We start from the raw sequence: 17785 nt of genomic DNA, 5'->3' as shown, positions 1-17785 counted from the left end.
TGCAGCCCTGGTAAATGGCCATTTATTAGCTGCAGCCCATAATCTGCTTCCTCCTGTGACCCATCCTGTAATTTTCCTTGAGATGACAAGCTCCGAATGAAAAGCGTACTCATTTTCCAGCTATAGCATATAAAATATGGATATAGGCATGAATGCATCAAGAAAGCAAAGACTTTTCCTTTTAGGACCTAAGGCTCTAAGGAGCCAGGGCTGGGCTGGAGCCTCCATACCCTGTGAGCTGGTGTCTGTGCAGGCACAGAGCAGTGGTACTGATCCCAATTACCAGTAACTTGATTCACTCAAGTGCTCTGACAGATGAGCTTTGACGAGCCCCGCAGCAGTAGTTTAAGAACTTCCTGGTGACCCTCCTCCCATTACTCCCTTTGCAGATTTGGCAGATGGGAACGTGTGTCCTCCCGTGGCTCTGCCATGGTGGAGTCTGGTGCATTAGCTTAAAAGCACTGAGACACCAGATGATGAACTGGAGCTGCTGAGACTTTCTGTCACGGGGGCAATAACTTGTGGCTGATAGACGAGGCAGACAGCTGGATATGAAAGTAGCCTAAACTGCCACAAAAAGACTTGCCAGCTCATCTGTCAACCCTAAGTGAGCGGTGAATCAAACTGCATTAGCTTCTGCTCAATACTGCAGAGCAGCAATTGTCAGGAAGATGATACCCAGTACGCACAGGGGGGCAACTCACAACTCGTTTTAGAGTTTTAAGAGTCATGATTTTAAGAGACTACGGAGAAAGTGAGCAGAGGAGAGACCATACATGAGAAAACAAGAAGAGGACTTCAAGATGGCTTAACATACAATTTTATTCCTTTAAATCTAGACTCTGAATGCAAACAAACTATGGCCAATAACAAGCTAGAGCCATTGCAGTCTAGAACCAGCTCAGAGGTTTGATTTTGTGGAGGTGAGGACTCGGAGATGCTATGCTTCATAAATGCCCCTATGGAGGCTATGGCTACCCCCAGCCTGTGGGTGAATTCCCTTGGGAACATTGCCCAGATGCCAGGGCCAGTGAGTGACAGCATCAGCGGACCTGGGAGTATGACCTCGTTTGGTTTAGCAGAGCACCAGTTACTGCTCTACCCTAAGCCACCTCACGGAGGTAGGCAGGGACCTGTTCTCCTCCTGGATACAAACTCCTGACACCTGAGTCTTGGTGGAGAGAGGACTGGATCACGTTCCTATCTGTCTTCTACCAGATTTCTTCTGTGCCTGTAACTCGCTCATACCCCATCTTCCCTGCCCATAAAGCAAGACCAGTGAAGTTATTCACCTTTTAAAAACCCCTTGAGATCAGTGGGTGGAAATCTCTGTGAACAGGTGGTATTACACTGAAGTCATTCAGCAAGAGTTTCTTGGGGCAAGCCCTGGCAGGGATAAGAAAGGCAGTTGAGGTGGAGCCATGCAGAGCTGAATATTTAACTGCAATCTGCAGAAATGGAAACATCTTCTCCCCCACAGCCTTCAGCATCAGGCACTTCACCACCTGGAAATGCATACACTCGCTAAGCCATATGGGCTTTTAAGTGCTTTACAGGGTCCTAGTATGACCTCTAGTCTTATTAAAAATCTTGTGAGTAACTGTACGTGATGAAATTAGACCCCATCGAAATGGTGCAAGATAGTTCATAGCTCACAGAGTTTTGACCTCAGGACACCACATACACATTCAGACTTCTCTGCATCTAACACTCTCCAGGCGTATTTTCAAATTCTTCTGAAAACGAAGAGGGCTAGAAGCACTTTTTTATGGGGATGCTGTAATTTTACATAATCTCAACTCCAGATGAAATCCAGACTCCCTCACGAGATACAAGGCTTATCCTAATCCTGCGGAGATGAACACACAGGCCACAGGAGAAAATGAGAATGTGAATTATAACATGCAATTTCGCAGACATTCAACTTTTCTGCTTTTTTATTTCCTTCTTTAAATGTAGCCCTAAAGTGGAGTTTTCTTGAGAAGACAAGCAGAAAATCTGGAGCCTTAGAGGAATGTAAAGAAGCAGCCTTACCAATCTGAAGATGTATGTATACATAAAGACTTGCTGCCCTAGGCGGCTTCAGTAGCGTTCCTGTAAACATCAGCCATTGTCTTAGATACAAATAGGAGTGATCTGAGTTCATGAGGAAATCCTGAAAAGATAACAGAGGTTGTTTTATCCTTTAGGGAGGCTGTGTTCTTGGCTTGGACTGAGCCCTGACTAGGCAGTCTTCTTGGTAGGTCTTCTCCCCTCCAAACAAGGGACCACCCAGCTGAGCTGTTTGAGAATCATTTATGCTGAACAGTAACAAGTAATAGCACGGGGAAACAAAGGAGAAAATAGGGGTTGTAGGCAGGAAAGGTAACTGTGGGTAACTCAGATTTCATATTGAGAAAGATATGAGGGAAGACGTTCAAGAAGAGGGTGCAAAACCAACTCTAGAGCCTACAGCAGGAGACAGAGGTCAAAATTACGGGAACTGAAGGAGTGGAAGCTGGTTTAAGTTCAAAGAAGATCTCAAAAATCAGGAGGGCAGTGCCACATAGCCTCAGTGGGGTAGGGGAAGGTGGCCAATGGAGATGACTGAGAATGCAGAAGACCAAATACCACCTTCCATATGCTCGAGAGTGCTTGAGGTCTGGAGGTTGAGGAAGAAGCAGCTGCTAGAGTACAGAGGAGGTTAAAGCCTGCATGGAGATGGAGCCTAGGATATGGTGTGAATGTCTATGGGAAGGAAATGGCTTTTTAGAAACCTGATTGTATTCCCTGGAAATATTTTCTTAGGAAAAACAATTTGTTAGACCTGAGTGACTTCTTGGAGTAAACCAATTTGCCTCCTATGCCAGGTATGACCATACAACTCACACGAGCTAGTGTAAAGCCAGTTACAGCTGGCCTGAGCTATACAACTGGAAATAAATCGGTCAGTCTGCACCCCTGAATGCTCTGCACACTAGCGATACCCTTGCTGCTCATTCCAGGCATTAAAGCTGTTTGAATTTTCATTATGCTTTTTCATTATTAATCAGTTAGTTTTAGTCCCTGTTCACAGGGGAGTGAGAACACAGGGAGCGCAACAAGCCAGGGAGGAATGTGAGGAACGGTGTTAGAACTTTCATTGTGCAAACATAATTAGGGCCGACCCTAATTAACACTGGCCTCCCCTTTCCTGGCAGCATTCGCCCAGGCATCCCAGACACACTCACCTTGCTTCACACTGTTTCTTCTGCATTAGGTTAGGAAACTCCCCCTTTCCTGGGGACAGAGCTGAGGCACAGAGAGGGGAAATTGTCTGTCTGAGACCACTTTCTGACTCAGTTGTGGGTCTGAGCTTAGACCTAAGAGGTCCTGGCTTCCTCTTCAGCCAGTATCACCCTGAGACACCTCTGGACCTCCCATTTAGGCATAAAACTACTGGGAAGGAAGGCTGAACAAGCAGCCACTTTGGGAGCTGACTGTGCCAGGCTTGGAAAGAAAGGGGATACCTGACATAACCAAAAGCATCATATCACTGTATGAATCTAGGATGCGTCGACATCTTGAAGAGTACATCCTGGTCTTATCCCCATCCCAAATGACATTTCAGAGCTTGTTGCAGGAAAGGAAGGACAACAAAGATGGACAAAGGTATACAGCTGCTCCCATGCAAGTTACTACATGGATAAAGTAGCAAGTAAGTACATAAACCAGGGAATTTTGTGGCTACAAAAGAGACTGCTGGGGAGAAAGATATGATAGTGTTGTACAAAAGCAGGAAGAGTGGAAAAGCTAATGCATGGGAAGAGAAGCACAAAGAATGGTTGTTCATTGTTCCTAGAAATCAAGAAATAGGAGGCAAATGAAATACAGCATGCTCAGAACAAACAAAAGGAGGATGTGCGTGTCATTTAAAAAAAATAATTAAATTCATGGAAAACAAATCCTTCAGGATTGTTAAACCCCATCGTGATTCCAGGAAATAACAGTCACTGTTCACTAGAAGACAGGAGACCATGCCTGGCTATGTGACTCACCTTGTTCTCACCCGCCTCCTCTAAGCCTCTGTTACGAACCAGTATCAATATGGGGCAAGACAGCCCTTTGACATGGCACAACAGAGCCACTCAGGTGTCTTTAGGCCAGCAAGTAGCTGCTCTTCCACCTGCCTGTCTGATTAACTGCTGCAGAGCGCTTACCTGGTTGCCATAGGCCACTTGCAGTACGAGATAAACCTTAAAATGCCATTTATAACAGCCTGCTTGCTAGATGCCTATTGTGTCACTCCCACAGACATACTCTTAACCTTTGAACTCTGTTTCGTATGGGCACATCCTATTTTCAGGTTGCAACACTAGACATTTGCATCGGTATCTTCCGGAGGGCTCGGTGCACCCGGCTGTGAGATGCCCGATACTGGCCACGGCTGAGGAAGGGACACTGGCCTGGGCAGAGCACCTGGCTCCCGCAGCGAGACAGTCCTTACACTGCGTGTGTCGCAGGGCAGGGGGGTTCTTCCCTGGTCAGCTGGCCTAAGCTGTCCAGTTATGGCCACTGGGTTTGGTTTTACAAGTTCTACTTCTTCAAAGTGAAGAAAGGAGACCTGGGGGCTGAGATGCTTAGCATCAACAGAGAGAGAAATATCTGCTTATGGAGTGCAGGTGGTTTCAAAATCTTCTTTGTTGGTTTTTTTTTTCTTTTTTTTTTTTTTCTTTTTCACAAGAAAGAGCATTCCCCATGGCTACACACACAGACATCAGATTTAAAAATATCCAAGTTCCACCTCGACTGTGGGGGAGTGAAAGACAGAAGACAGATGCAGTGGCTGCCAGCTAGACTTGACATCCACTTTTTCTTTCCTCACCCTGGCAGCCAGCAGTTGCACACACGTGTACAGGTAAGGTCCTCAGTGGCAAAGCACATGGTGTCTGCCTCCCCCTCGATTCACTAACTGCTGCACACCAGGTGTGTGTGTTTGGGAGCTGCATAAACCCACACACCCTATTTAGTACGCCAGACATGTATCAAAATCACCAGGTTCCTCTTACTTGTCCTACTTAATTCACAAACTGCTCACTAGCCATTTGTGTGTGTGACTTCTTGGTGCGTTGCAAAGGTTACCGTTCACATCTTTTGTTTCTGGCTTGTTTTGTTAACTGCTTTAGTGCCGGCTCCACACAACCACTTCCCATGGCTCCAAGCTATATAACAAATGTGTGTGCATGCGCATGACTGGTCATAGTTGCAGACCCTGGCCCGGGTCATTTTAAGGTGATCAGCTGCTTTGAAAGGAGCTACCTTCCCCCAACTCAGTAGGAGTTTTTCCTCCTGTTTTCCCTAGCTGGCTATAATCCACCCACTATTTATGCTTTTGACCAAATGCATTCATTGAAAACATACGGCGCTACTGCCCACACAGTCAACACCACGCTTCGCGTACTCATCAGCAAGGGAAGCCGCAGTAATACAGCAAACTTGGCTAATCTATTTGCAAACGTGTTTACAAGCATCTCTTTACGCATTTACCTAAACAGCATGGCTCACAGAGAACTCTTTGCCATGGAAAATGATGGATGCCGGAAGTTTACATGAATTCAAGAAGCAACGTGACAAATTAATCGAAAAAAAGTTCATCCTGTGCATTAAACTGCAATTAACTGGATGTCAGGAGAATACCTGGGGGCAGTATCACGGCAGATTTATGTTATCCTCACAGGTTAGCCAGGCACCCTCTTTTGGTACTGCTGAAAACAAGATACCTTTGGTCTAACCCACTGTGGCCGTTCCTAGGTTCTTATACATGTTCTCTGTGATTTTAATGTGATATGATTTCTAATATGCCTGTCCCAGGAGCACTGAGGCTGCATTAGGATCTTACAGACACACTGAAAAGCATGGCATGTGCATTTCTTGTTCTGTATTCACAGCTTGTCATGCTAAGCATCCAGTTTCTGGGCTAGGATTATGGATTGGAAGAATGGGAAATATCCCAGACCAAAACCACTTTTAAAGTAAAGCAGGCTTAGTCTCTTCTGCGTGATGAAAAGGCATTCAAACCTGTACAGTTTGACAAAAAGAAAGCTGAAGAATTCTGGGCTCCGCAGTTCAAGAAAACTAAGGAACTACTGGAGAGGGTCCAGCGGAGGGCTACAAAGATGATTAGGGGAGGGGAGCATCTCTCTTATGAGGAAAGGCTGAGAAAGCTGGGCCTGTTTAGCCTGGAGAAAACTGAGAGGGGATGTTATCAATGCATGCAAATACCTTAAGGGCGAGTGTCAAGAGGACAGGACTAGGCTCTTTTCAGTGGTGCCCGTGACAGGACAAGGGGCAGCGGGCACAAACTGCCACACAGGAGGTTCTGTCTGAATATGAGGAAAAACTTCTTTGAGGGTGACAGAGCACTGGCACAGGCTCCCCAGACAGGCTGTGCAGCCTGCCCCAGGTGACCTGCTTTAGCAGGGGGTTGGACTAGATGATCTCCAGAGGTCCCTTCCAACCCTGACCATCCTGTGATGATTCTGTGTGATTCTGTGATTCTGTGTGATTCTGTGATATGGCCACTACTAATGGATCCCAAGTAGTCCTAGGAAGAACCAACATGTTTGGGTTTATTCAGGTATGCCTTCTCTTTCTGCCTGAAATGTTTGCCCAAGTGGAATTTTCCCCTTTGTCCAGAATTTCCAGACGTCTGGCTGGATCAGCAGCAATAGCTGTAGCTAGGCTCTGCCTGACCAGAAAGTCCAAGCTAAGAATCGGTGCAGGCAGGCCTAATGGCTGTACGTCACACATGCATACACCTGTTTACAAAATCCCTACCTAAACCTGATAATGTGATAATAGAGAACTCTTAATCCAGGGAGCCAGGATATAACAAAATCCCACAGCTGGATGCTGAAGGTGTGCATGCTCATTTTCTGTGTCAGTGTTTTCAACAGTGGGGAGAAACAGTGGAGTAACTTACCAAGGGTCACAGCAAATCCTCCAACACCAACAATGTTGAGACGAAGCAGGAATATTATTTCTGAAAAACACATACTCATTCATACAGGAAGGGAACAGGGAAGTCCTGTGTCCTTCAGCCTGCACACAGCAGTCCCTTCTGCCTTTAGAAACTCATCATCATCCTCCATCTCTCGAGACACCCTAACCTCAAGAGAGCTGTGAATATTAACTAACATTGCAAGGATGATCTTTGGAGATGTCAAGAGAGTATGGCAGTGAAGGGTCATGAGCACACGCATGATGGCACCTGGCTCTTTACAGCAGCAGCTAGAGCTTGATCGTAATGTCATGGCTCCTTTAGTCCAACAGGCAAAGGAAAAGACTGGAACCAAAACAGAGACCCAAGGACATGAGCCAAAAGCTGCAACTAGGTAAAAAGAATCAGGGTTTTGTCCAAAAGCCATGGATTTCAACCACTAGCTAGCCTGGAGACCACTGGTTTAATCATAGCAGCCAGTCCCAGAGACAGCCTCGCTCACATTTGCAAGGGAGCAGCTGAGGGGGCTCCTGTCCTGCAAATGCTGGCAGACCTCAGCCAGGGTGGCCTGGCATCCAGACTTGGTGGCCCCCCTACCTCTGTTCATGGCCCAGAAGGGGAACCATTTTTTCACCTTCCCCAGTTGCAGGCTGTTCCTGGCAGCAACCTCAAAGCTCCTGGCCCATTATTAAAGCAGCCTGAATCCCACTGCCTAGAGAAAGCAAATATGAGCGGTGGAAAACAAAAAATATCACCCAAACATCCAAGGAAACCACAAGCAGAGGCGGTGAGCTAAATCCAGCACAGATTTTTCAAAAGGACAAGGATTTTCATGGCTCAGCGTTCTAATTTGTTTGACCGTTTATTTCCAAGGAACACATCCAAGAGTGACAAGCTCCATTTATTTCAATGGGCAGCATATGCCAGCAACGTGAATGGCGTGTGCTATAAAAGAGAATGGATGTTGTCAAGCATCCTGGAAAGCTGTCCTTTCGACAGATAGAGGACGTGTCAGTAATGGAAGTGCAGCTCAGCTCTGACAAGCAACGCCATAAAAGTGGCGTTGTGGGTTCCCGTGTTTGATGTCTCTTATGGCAGCCCTGCGAGATTTGCTCAGGCTGCAAGTGAAAAATGGTTTTCCTAATACCTGGTCCAGCGCTGGAGAGCCCAGCTGGGTTCTTTTGTTCTTCTGCTTTGCCAGACAAGAAGGACATCTCCTCGGGACAAATGGCTGCTCCAGGGTGTTAGCACTGCACCCTTGCAGACTTTTAGAGGGTACGTGCCAACCCCAGCTGTTCTCACAAATGACACTATGTTCAAATGATCCTGTGACACAAATCTGAGATGCTCACACAAGAAAGTGCCCCCTTTCCATAAAATACCATCACATGGCAGCACTGTTTCCAGTCTTGTCTCTTCTGACTATAACCTGAAGATGATCCTCTTCTGAATCTTGCCTTTGCAAAGCCCGATCCCACCAGCCCCTGAAAAACCCTGGGTTGTCAGTCTCTGTTGCAGAGTCAGCAGCACCTATCACTTGATATTGTTTGGTGGCCTGTGATGCTTTGCTGTAAGTCTCATGGCAGTGGGCAGCTTTTATTTGCTATCATCCATGAATTTACTAATATTAGTGCCATGCTAGGTCTTACCTAGTGAGCAGTCCAGGTCATGAGGTTTTACTGGTTTCTCAGCAAGCCTTGGAAGCCAAAACAGAATTACTTCTTGCTTTTCAGTGAGATGGCCCCTACAAAGGTGGGATGTGGGGTTTTTTGGATACCGAATCTTTCCCTGTCCACTTTTCATTCCCATTAAACTTATGAGGCTGCTGGGAAGACAGGTGTTGTGTGAGCTGCATTGCCATCCACAGGAAACCACCTCCACGTCTATACCTGCATCCCTGGGGGCAACATCTGAGGCCAGGTAAAGAAGAAGCGATGCTCATGGCTCTCTTTCAGCCCTCCAGCATGGCAGAATGTAATCCCAGATTCTCTGCCAGGAGATGTCTGTCCGCTTGTGCTCCAAGGTTCACTATCGTGGATTTGGTCTGCAATAAGGCCACAGCCATGCAATGTGCCTGGACATCCATTGCCCAACTGCAGGCCCTTGTTATGCCTCAGTTTTTCCTGTTCCGTTCCGCTTCATCAGGTGCAGCTTGGAGGCTGCAGTTTAACCTTTTGTAGAGAAGCCGGATCAATGCTATTCATGCTGTTGAGGTCACCTTTGATACTATTTGGGAATTTCAGCCTGTCTTGATGCCAGTGAGGTGCTTGCTTAGTGAAGAGACCAACCGTAGGCTTGCAGTGGCCATGCCTATACTGGGGGATACAAGATACTTGCATCTATGCAGCTTCCTTAGGACCATACTAACTCCCAATGTGCAGCAGGTTATATTCTAAGAAAAGAGACACAGAGAGCTTGAGGAAGAACTTCAGTCATTCCTCCTTTGCCAAAATGGAACTGTTTTAGTTTTGATCAACTGTACTTTTGCCCCATATTTTCTGATCATTTCTGGTGACCTCCACCTCTGGGCTCTGAATGCTGAGCTCTGGAAACCAACCTCTTCCTTCCACTGTTCCTTCCACTGGGAGAATTTGGCCCTGCTTCTGGGCTTTGGGGCTTTGTGTGCTCAAAGAAAAGCCAGGCTGTCAGCTCCAGCATTTCTGACTCACTTCTTAGGGCTAAAGATACAGGGGCTACACCCTGGCTCTCGCAGTTGGTGTGAGATTGGCAGTATCCCAGCAGGGCTGTTGGGGTGAACGCCACAGGCCTGGCATGCCCTGGGCAGGGTGGGAACCTCTAGATTTAACACGTCTGGGAGCAGAGCAGTGGGGTAATCAGATCACAGTGGCTGTAAACAGCACTTTATGAGGTGTCAGAAATGTCCACTCATAACCAAAGGGCATCGAGGAGCAACTGCTTGGTCTCTTCCTGGAAATTAAAAATAAGAAGCAAGCCATGTGATGGCAGCATCTGCAGCAGAGAGGAGGGTGGCTTGCATGAATTAGCAGCTTCCTGGCTGTTATCTATGGCAGCCTTAGTCAGCTACTTGTTCCATCACCTGCAGCTTCTGTGGGCTGAGACCTCAAACTTACACTTTGAGGGAGCACTGCAAGAGAACTGAGCCGCGGTCAGGTCAGAGCTGGAGAAGGTATCCTTCACAGCTTGCTCTTTGCAGCATGGGACGGTGGTTGTTTGATGGAATGGGACCCGGGGTCTTGCAATGTGGAGCACAGTGACCTTGAACTGCTCAGATCCCGATCTCCAAAGAGCACCTGTGAAGGTTGTCAGAGAGCTGAGCTGAATGGGGATGTGCCACAGCATCTGTGATCTGCATCTGCATCTTCCTGGCAAGGTAGCTGAGACTTTAGTTACTTCACAGTAGCAAAGGGGTTTACCGAGTCCCTGTGCCTGGGAGCTCAAACACCCTCTCCAAGCACCAATGTAACCTCCCCTTTCCATGCAGACCAGGTACCTCACAGCGATGCCTCCCACTAGCTCAGCTGAAGGCTTTCTACAGATTTAGGAAGCCCCTTGTCAGGACTGGCAGGGGGTGGGCTGAGGGCACACGCATTTCGGAGCCTCCCAGTCAGAGGCTGCATTGCATTTGTACACTACCTTCCATGGTGGGTCTTTGACAGGCATGTCCCATGGCAGCCAAGCATCTCCAGAAGTGCCACTGGGATCACGTCAGGTATCCATGAATCCAGCAGCAGTATGGGGGGTCAGAGCACCCACAGGAGTCACAGCATCCTGCTGCCTTGGAGACTTGTTGTGGGTAGGGGAAGGGAGAGAAATCCCCAAGTTTCGCTGGAAGAAATGTCTGTGAGGATCCTCTTTCAGACCTTTTGCCAGTGAGCCAAGTGACATGCAGGGAGATTGCACCATTTGCCAGAGTGTCTATCATTTTCAAAAAAATTAACAAAACCCAAAATTATTCAGGTGGGCTACTTATTCTTGTTAAAGTCTTGAAAAACATATCAAGAGCAGAACCCCTCCTGGTTCCAAGATCTCCCAGCCTATTGCACGTGTTACTGAATGAACAACAGGGACTTCTGCCGAGTGTTTTCCTGCCACCTCACTCCCAGTCATCCTGCTGATGGGACCCAGGGAGAGAAGCAGCTCTGGTGAGGCCAAGCACCCACTGAACTGCTGGTGAGCAGCAGAACCAGCTCTGCCCTGTGCGGTAGACCACTACCTCACCCAGCCCACCTGCTGTCCTTAACGGGGGGGGGGGCTCTGGAGGGAGCCTGCCAGCACTGGCGCAGAAAAGTCCCCAGGGAGGAAAATGGTTACCCTGAGAAAAGTGGCTACAGCCCCCATTTGATGGGATCTGCAAGGAGACACGTGAGGGAAAGGGGGGTCAGAGCACAGAAGGGGCTGCCAGCTGGGAGGGGGCTGGGGCAAGGTGGCAGCAGGACGAGTCACCTCGGTCACAAGCATCTCCTGGCTCTGGTGCGATGGGGCCTGGCTCCATCCAGCCTCTCGTGAGCAGAAAAGCCACGGACCTGTGGCCGGCTCCCTCGCCTCATTGTCTGTATGCGGGAGCGGCGAGGGTGGAGGGCAGAGGGACTGGGGGGGCCGCTCTGCCCCTCTGGCTCCGGCAGGACCGTGCCTGCCGTGCACCGGGATCGGGGGAGGGTGGGAGACAGGGCACAGGGACCACCAAGACAAATGCACTGAAAACCCAGTCTGATGATTCTCCACACGCTCGGTGTACATGATGCAAATTGATGTTTAAAGCTTATTTATTAGCGTGCATGCAAAATGCCAGCGGTGTTTTTCTAGATCAGTGGCTGTCCAATATTTTGGGGGACACACACGACAGCGGTGGGAGCGAACATGGCTAAAGCCTGTATATCCAGAGGCTAGGGTTTATATCACGGGCTGCTCTCGACTGTTATAATTTGTGGCACAGATTCAGCGAGAATCTGATCTGCTGAAAATATTTGGGCTGTGAAAACTCCCACACTGTGACAGATGTCAAGTCCAATTAAGTGACTCGTGTCCAGATTTCTGTCCAATAGGCTTTCCCATTAAATATCAATTTAAGAGGGAAAAAATGCCGCCCCCCTTTTCTCCGAGCCTTTATCTCTTCCGACCATCTCTAGGCGAAACCCTGTGGTACCAGGAGCGGATCCGCACGCGTCCCCGCTCTGCCTGTCCGTCTGTCGCGCCCCTGCCACCCTGCGCACCCTGCGCACCCTGCGCACCCCCCTGGGCTCCTCGCCGCTCCGGGGGGGCTGGGAGGAGGAACTGCACTTTCTTTTTGTGCGTCTGAGCGGACCTTCTCTTGCACCGACCTTCTCTCTCGCAGCCTCTCCGAACCCGCGCCGAGATTTTCTTTTATTTTGTTTTGGTTTTTCTTTTCAGCGTTCGCATTTCTTTCTTTATCCTCACCCGAGAGATGCGGGAGGAGTTAGGAAGCTCAGGGACGGATGGGGGGTTCGTTTCTCCTTTTTTCCGCCCCCCCCCTCGCCAGCTCTTGAAGGACCAGAGGAAAAACTAAACCAAACATTTATTTCCCGACGGCGTCTCCCCCTCCTGCCCCTCTCCGCCGGACCGGGGAATTAACCAAATCTCACATTGCACCCCAAAATAATTATTATAATAATAATAATCATAGAGAAGAAAGGAGGGACGGACGCATTGTTACCCCGACCCGCGGCGTGCCTGCGCGCCGGGCCGCGGCCGAACAAAGCCGGCAGAGCGCCGGGCTCCGCGCAGCCAGCGCCGGGCTCCGCTCCCGGGTTCCGCGGCGGCGGGGGCGGCGGCGGCTCCGCGGGCCGCCGCGGGGAAGGACAGGCCGAGGGGGCGGGCGAGAGGGAATAATCCCGGCCGGTGCTATCGCCGCGTCCCTTTTGTTATTTGTCGCGATCGGGGAAGAGGAGGAAGAGGAGCGGGGTAAACGGCACTTTCCAGAGCGACCCCCCCCCCCAAAGCCAGCTCGCAGCCGCCGGTGCGTTGCAGCCCGCTGCCCCGAATTCCCGGGCGGAGGCAGAGTCGGATGGGGGCAATGCTCCTTCTCCCCTGATGCATCGTAAGTAACTTAAGTTGTTATTTATACTCCGCAAACAAACACGGCGATAACATCTCCCATCTCCGGAGCGCTGGAGGCCGCGGCGAGGGATGAGATCCGCCTTTCCCCAGCCGAGCAGGACACTTTTCCGCTCGTAATTCATTTGATTTGATTTTGATTTTTTTAATTTTTCCATGCTTCGCTCCCGGAGGGTCATTTGAACTGTAAAGGAATCGCCGAGGGGGCGAGGGGACCTGCAGAGAGAGGCTGTCCAAACGACTCCGCCGAGGTAAGCAGCCTTAACAATATACTATACCCCTTTTCCAGGTAGCACGGGCATGGCTTTATGAAATGGGGGGGGGGGGGGGGGGGGGGGGGGCGGGGGGGAATAGAAAGAAAGAAAGGAGGGGGGAAAAAAAGCCTCTTTCCGGCTCAGCTCGCCAAAACCCACCGGATGGGTAAACCTCAAACAAACGGGAAAATTCAACACACACCGGAGAGAAACCTTTAAGCAACTTTCTCCAGGAACCACCTCTGTAATTGCCCGTTTTCCTCCAGGCTCCCTGCAAACCCTCCCTCCGTTCGTGCCCCTCCGCACCCCCCCTCGCCGGCATCACCGCGGAAAGGGGCTTCTAAACCTGCCCCGTTCCTGGGTTTGTTGCAGAGGTCGCGGGTACCTAGCCGCGCTGCCCGGGTTTATCCCTGCCCCTGCCTTGCGGGCCTGATGAACGCTCCCGATTAAATCCAGGAAAGGAAACGTTTCCGATGGCGCTGGCGAGCGGCGGCCCCTTCCCAGGGCAGCCACACTCCCCTCTCCCCCTCCCCAGGCCTTTCCCCCGGCAGCGCCGAGCCCGACACGCGTGTCCGCGGCTCCCCCCGTGGGGAGGGTCTTGGCTCCAGCCCTGCCGGGACCTGTCCCCCTGCCCGCCGCTTAATGGCTCAGCATCATCACTGTAACTATTACCATTAGTAGTATTATTATCGCTGCTTTAAATTTATTTTTCCCAACCGGACCTCAGATCCGAGCGGATCCCGGAAACTTTACGTGGAAATACCTGGCAATCTGACCCGGGGGGAAGGGAAGGGGGCTGCCTCCTCCCTCGGGCTGGCTCCCCAGCTCGCTCGACACCCCAGCCGTGCACACGCAGTTTGCGCCCAAGGTTATTCACTACTTGCCTGATGTATTGTTTTATTACATGCCGGCATGTCCGCGGCCGCGCTCGGATTTGTATTGCTGTCTACATGACAGATGGTGCTCTGTGAGGCCGCAAGAAGATACGATTCAATTTTCTTTTGAAAGGCACGTCCGCATTTATTTAGTTAGTTAGCCTCCCCCCTCCCCCCCCCCCCGGCCCAGCCCCCCCCCCCCCCCCCCCCCCTTTTTCGCGCAGGGAGGGGAGAGGAGGGAAAATTTAAAGGAATTGGAAAAGTTCGGCCGCTGCTTTGGGGTTTTGTTTCTCTTTGAATCCCACGCTTAAAAAAACGGAGACTCTTGAAACATCCCCTTTCGGTAGCTGGCGAATCGCTATCCGCACAATTAGCAGAGGGAAGGGGGTGGGGGGGGAGAAAAAAAAAACAGGGAAAAAAAAAAAAAGAGAAAACAGAAGGAGCGCAAAGAAAACAGCGGGGGAAAAGCCCAGCAGGTACATCAGATCCGAAGTTTTGATTGGGAAAATAAATTTCCCCACTGGCCTTGTTACGTTTGGGGAGCCTGGAGCTGTATATTTAAAGGCATCATGCCTGTATATTTAATAGCATCATGCCTGTATGTTTAAAAGCATCACGCCTGTAGCCCGGATCCCATTGAGCGTTACGGAAAGAGAAACGGTTAAGCAGAGATTGGCAGGGGGGGAAAGACGGTATTAAAATTGGGATTAAAAGCAAATAGATCGACCTAATACCGAGCCACTGGATACTAGCTTGGTTGGAAAAATATATGTAACTATATATTATTTTATTGCTTTCCCGGCCTGTTGGTACACCCAAGCAAGCACGGGGAATAATGGGAGGAAGGGTGTTCCGCCGGAGCTGCTGTCAAGCGCTGGCAGCAGGACGGTGGATGCCGGGGCACCCTCCGGCCCGGTGCCGCTCCCACCGGCGCTGCCCGGCGCGGCTCCCCCGGTCGGGCGGAGCGGGGCTGCGGCAGCCGCCGCCGGCAGGGACCGGGCACCCACGCGTCCCCCCTCCCCGCCCGCGTCCCCTGCCCCCGCCACCCTCCCGGTGCCGGGGCGCTGACCCGTTCTCTCTGCTTCTGTCCCGGGAAGGCTCCTCCGCCCCCTCCAAGATGATGCTGAGCCCGGACCAAGCCGCCGACTCCGACCACCCCTCGTCGGCGCCCTCCGACCCGGAGTCGCTGGGCGGCGCGGACCCCCAGGCGCTCAGCTGCTGCGTTTCCGACCCGGAGCCGGCCGAGGGCGGCGGCGGCGAGGGCCGGGGCGGTGGCGGCGGCGGCGGGGAGGGCCGGGGCGGGGGGCGGCCCGGGCTGCACCCGCCGCCGCTCAGCCGGGAGGAGAAGCGGCGGCGGCGCCGCGCCACGGCCAAGTACCGCTCGGCCCACGCCACGCGTGAGCGCATCCGCGTGGAGGCCTTCAACCTGGCCTTCGCCGAGCTGCGCAAGCTGCTGCCCACGCTGCCCCCCGACAAGAAGCTCTCCAAGATCGAGATCCTGCGCCTCGCCATCTGCTACATCTCCTATCTCAACCACGTCCTGGACGTGTAGCCGGGCCGACGGACCCCCGGACCCCCCGCGCCCCCCCGGCGCTGCCCCCCCTCCCCCCCCTCCCCCCCCCCCCCCCTCCCCCCGGGAGCCCCGTTTTTCGGAGCGACGCGTAAAACCGGATCGTCTCTTCAGGCTGTCAAGTGCCCCTTTATATATATATCCAAAAACATCTACTTGTGACCTTAAACGTGTGACCCATGGGTGCAGTTAAAAATAACTATTTTTTATTTATGGTAGAAGGAGTCGACAATTTATTTTTTTCAAGATTTATTTATTTTTCAGAGTGGCGGCGATTTTACTTTGGATACTTTGTGCCAATTGGTTTCTATAGTCGGGTGTTTACACTTTCTCCTGTGGAATATTACGTTTAACTTTATGAGTGTTCGTTGGGATCGAGACAGTGTTCCTTTTCCTTTTTCTTATTTTAATTTATTTTCCCCTCCTATTATATTGCACTTGTGTACGACAAACCTCCCCTTCCTCCCTGTTTATAAGTATATTTTATATATATCAAGGCATTCGTTCTTGACCTTTTTTCTTTTTTTTCTCGTGTGGGATCGACAACCACTAGCACTTAACTAGGAGAGTTTTTTTAAAACTTGTTGTTATTCTGATCTATAGTTACGTCTGAAAAGTACTTTGCAAATCGTTTATAAGGGAAGTAGTTTCTTTGTGGGTGTATATGTGCGTGTGTGTATACATGCATGTGTGTGGGAGTGAGCGTGGGCGTGTATGTGTGTGGTATATTTTTAGGAAAGGAAATTTTTCCTAAAAAAGAAAAAAAAAAAAAAAGAAAGAAAAGTAAATCCAGGACTGCTTTCCTTTGTGACAACCAAAAAAATTCTATAACCTGAAAATATTTCATGTTCTTTGCTGTGAATCTCTTAAAACAAGAAGCGCATTCTAGGGACAAAAGAGAAGAAGAAAAACCACATCTGCTATCCAAAGATTTTAGTCTTTTTCAGGGTTTTTTTGTGTGTCTCTGTTGCTTTATATAATGCAATATTTTGTAGTGAAAATAGATAAATCTGGTTTCTATCTGATGCGTTTTTCATATCTCTCATGAATGGTGAGCTGTTTTGCATATAAATAAAAGTATCAAATAAAAGCTGTTTTTTCCTAATTATTTTTCCCTGTTGGTCTTTCTGTAAGATGGGGATGCGGTGCCCTTACGAATAAGGATTGCAAAGGCTTCTCAAGTCATGCGTGGGAAAGCTTCAACAGGTTACCTGCCTCTTCCCAGGGAGGCTCGGGCTGCGCTCCCTGCACCACAGCTCCCCTGCTCCGGCTACGCTCCCACCGGCACGGGGGGCACAGCACCGGTGCTGCCACTTTCTCCCGGTCACATTACCACGAGCATCTAGTCACACGCTTCGAAGTTCGGGCAGTAAAATCAAACCCGACACTTGCAAGCGCCTGCTTTGCCACATCACTCTTCGATATGTACGACTTTTCCGCCACAATGTACGTGCTTTTTGTCCTGCCTGAGCGTGCTGGATTTTCTTTCTCTTGTTCAAATTCAGTTTCAATCCCTTTCTGGCCAGGGCCAATTCTACTGAAATATCTTGGGCCCTTCCCCTATTTTTGAAAACCTCAGCCATGCTCCTTTATAGAAGGCTCCGCTGCCAAAGCTTGTCGTTTGAGACATGGCGCAGACACAGACTCAGTAACAGACAGGTTATTACCTGAGTGATGTGACACCTCTGCGCCATCTCATTGATCACATCCTTTTCTTGTTTGGGGTTAATTTTACCTATAATTTGAATATTGCCGTTGATTCAGCGTGGCTGTGTCATCCATTGTTACTTGGTGGAGAAATAAAACCCTTCCCCCCTACCCCCCCCCCCCCCCCCCCCCAACCATTTTTATGGCTGACACTTTGCACGGTGGTTTAATTAAGTGTGGGCTTGACCAGCTGAAAAGCTCCATACAGAAAACCTGTCAGGGAGGCTGTTAATTCCACTTTCTACCAACGCACGCTTCCCACATCCCAAGGGAGCACCCGCAGGTTTTGGGTAGTTCAATTCACAGTTTTCAAATCCTGATCTTTGGGGGCTGAAAGAACTCCCCCAACTTTGGAGCTGGTTTTCTT

The 17785-nt window shown here is 50.1% G+C and overlaps 1 protein-coding gene across 1 annotated transcript; it reads left to right on the top strand.

Annotated features, from left to right (window-relative positions):
* The first annotated feature begins 12021 nt into the window (after nt 1-12021).
* Nucleotides 12022-16796, top strand: NHLH2 (nescient helix-loop-helix 2). Its single transcript, XM_055809371.1, has 3 exons — nt 12022-12995; nt 13186-13263; nt 15239-16796. Exon 3 carries the CDS (start codon nt 15259-15261, stop codon nt 15691-15693), a length of 435 nt encoding a protein of 144 aa, XP_055665346.1. The 5' UTR covers nt 12022-12995; nt 13186-13263; nt 15239-15258; the 3' UTR covers nt 15694-16796.
* The last annotated feature ends 989 nt before the right edge of the window (nt 16797-17785 follow it).

The sequence above is a fragment of the Falco peregrinus genome, chromosome 6, assembly GCF_023634155.1.
Source record: "Falco peregrinus isolate bFalPer1 chromosome 6, bFalPer1.pri, whole genome shotgun sequence".
NCBI lineage: Eukaryota > Metazoa > Chordata > Aves > Falconiformes > Falconidae > Falco > Falco peregrinus.
Note: the sequence above shows the minus strand (reverse complement) of the source record. Positions and strands in the feature narration are given on the sequence as shown.

What these genes read in the sequence shown, in the direction of transcription:
- NHLH2 (XM_055809371.1), top strand. Translation starts at nt 15,259, where the DNA reads ATGATGCTGAGCCCGGACCAAGCCGCCGACTCCGACCACCCCTCGTCG.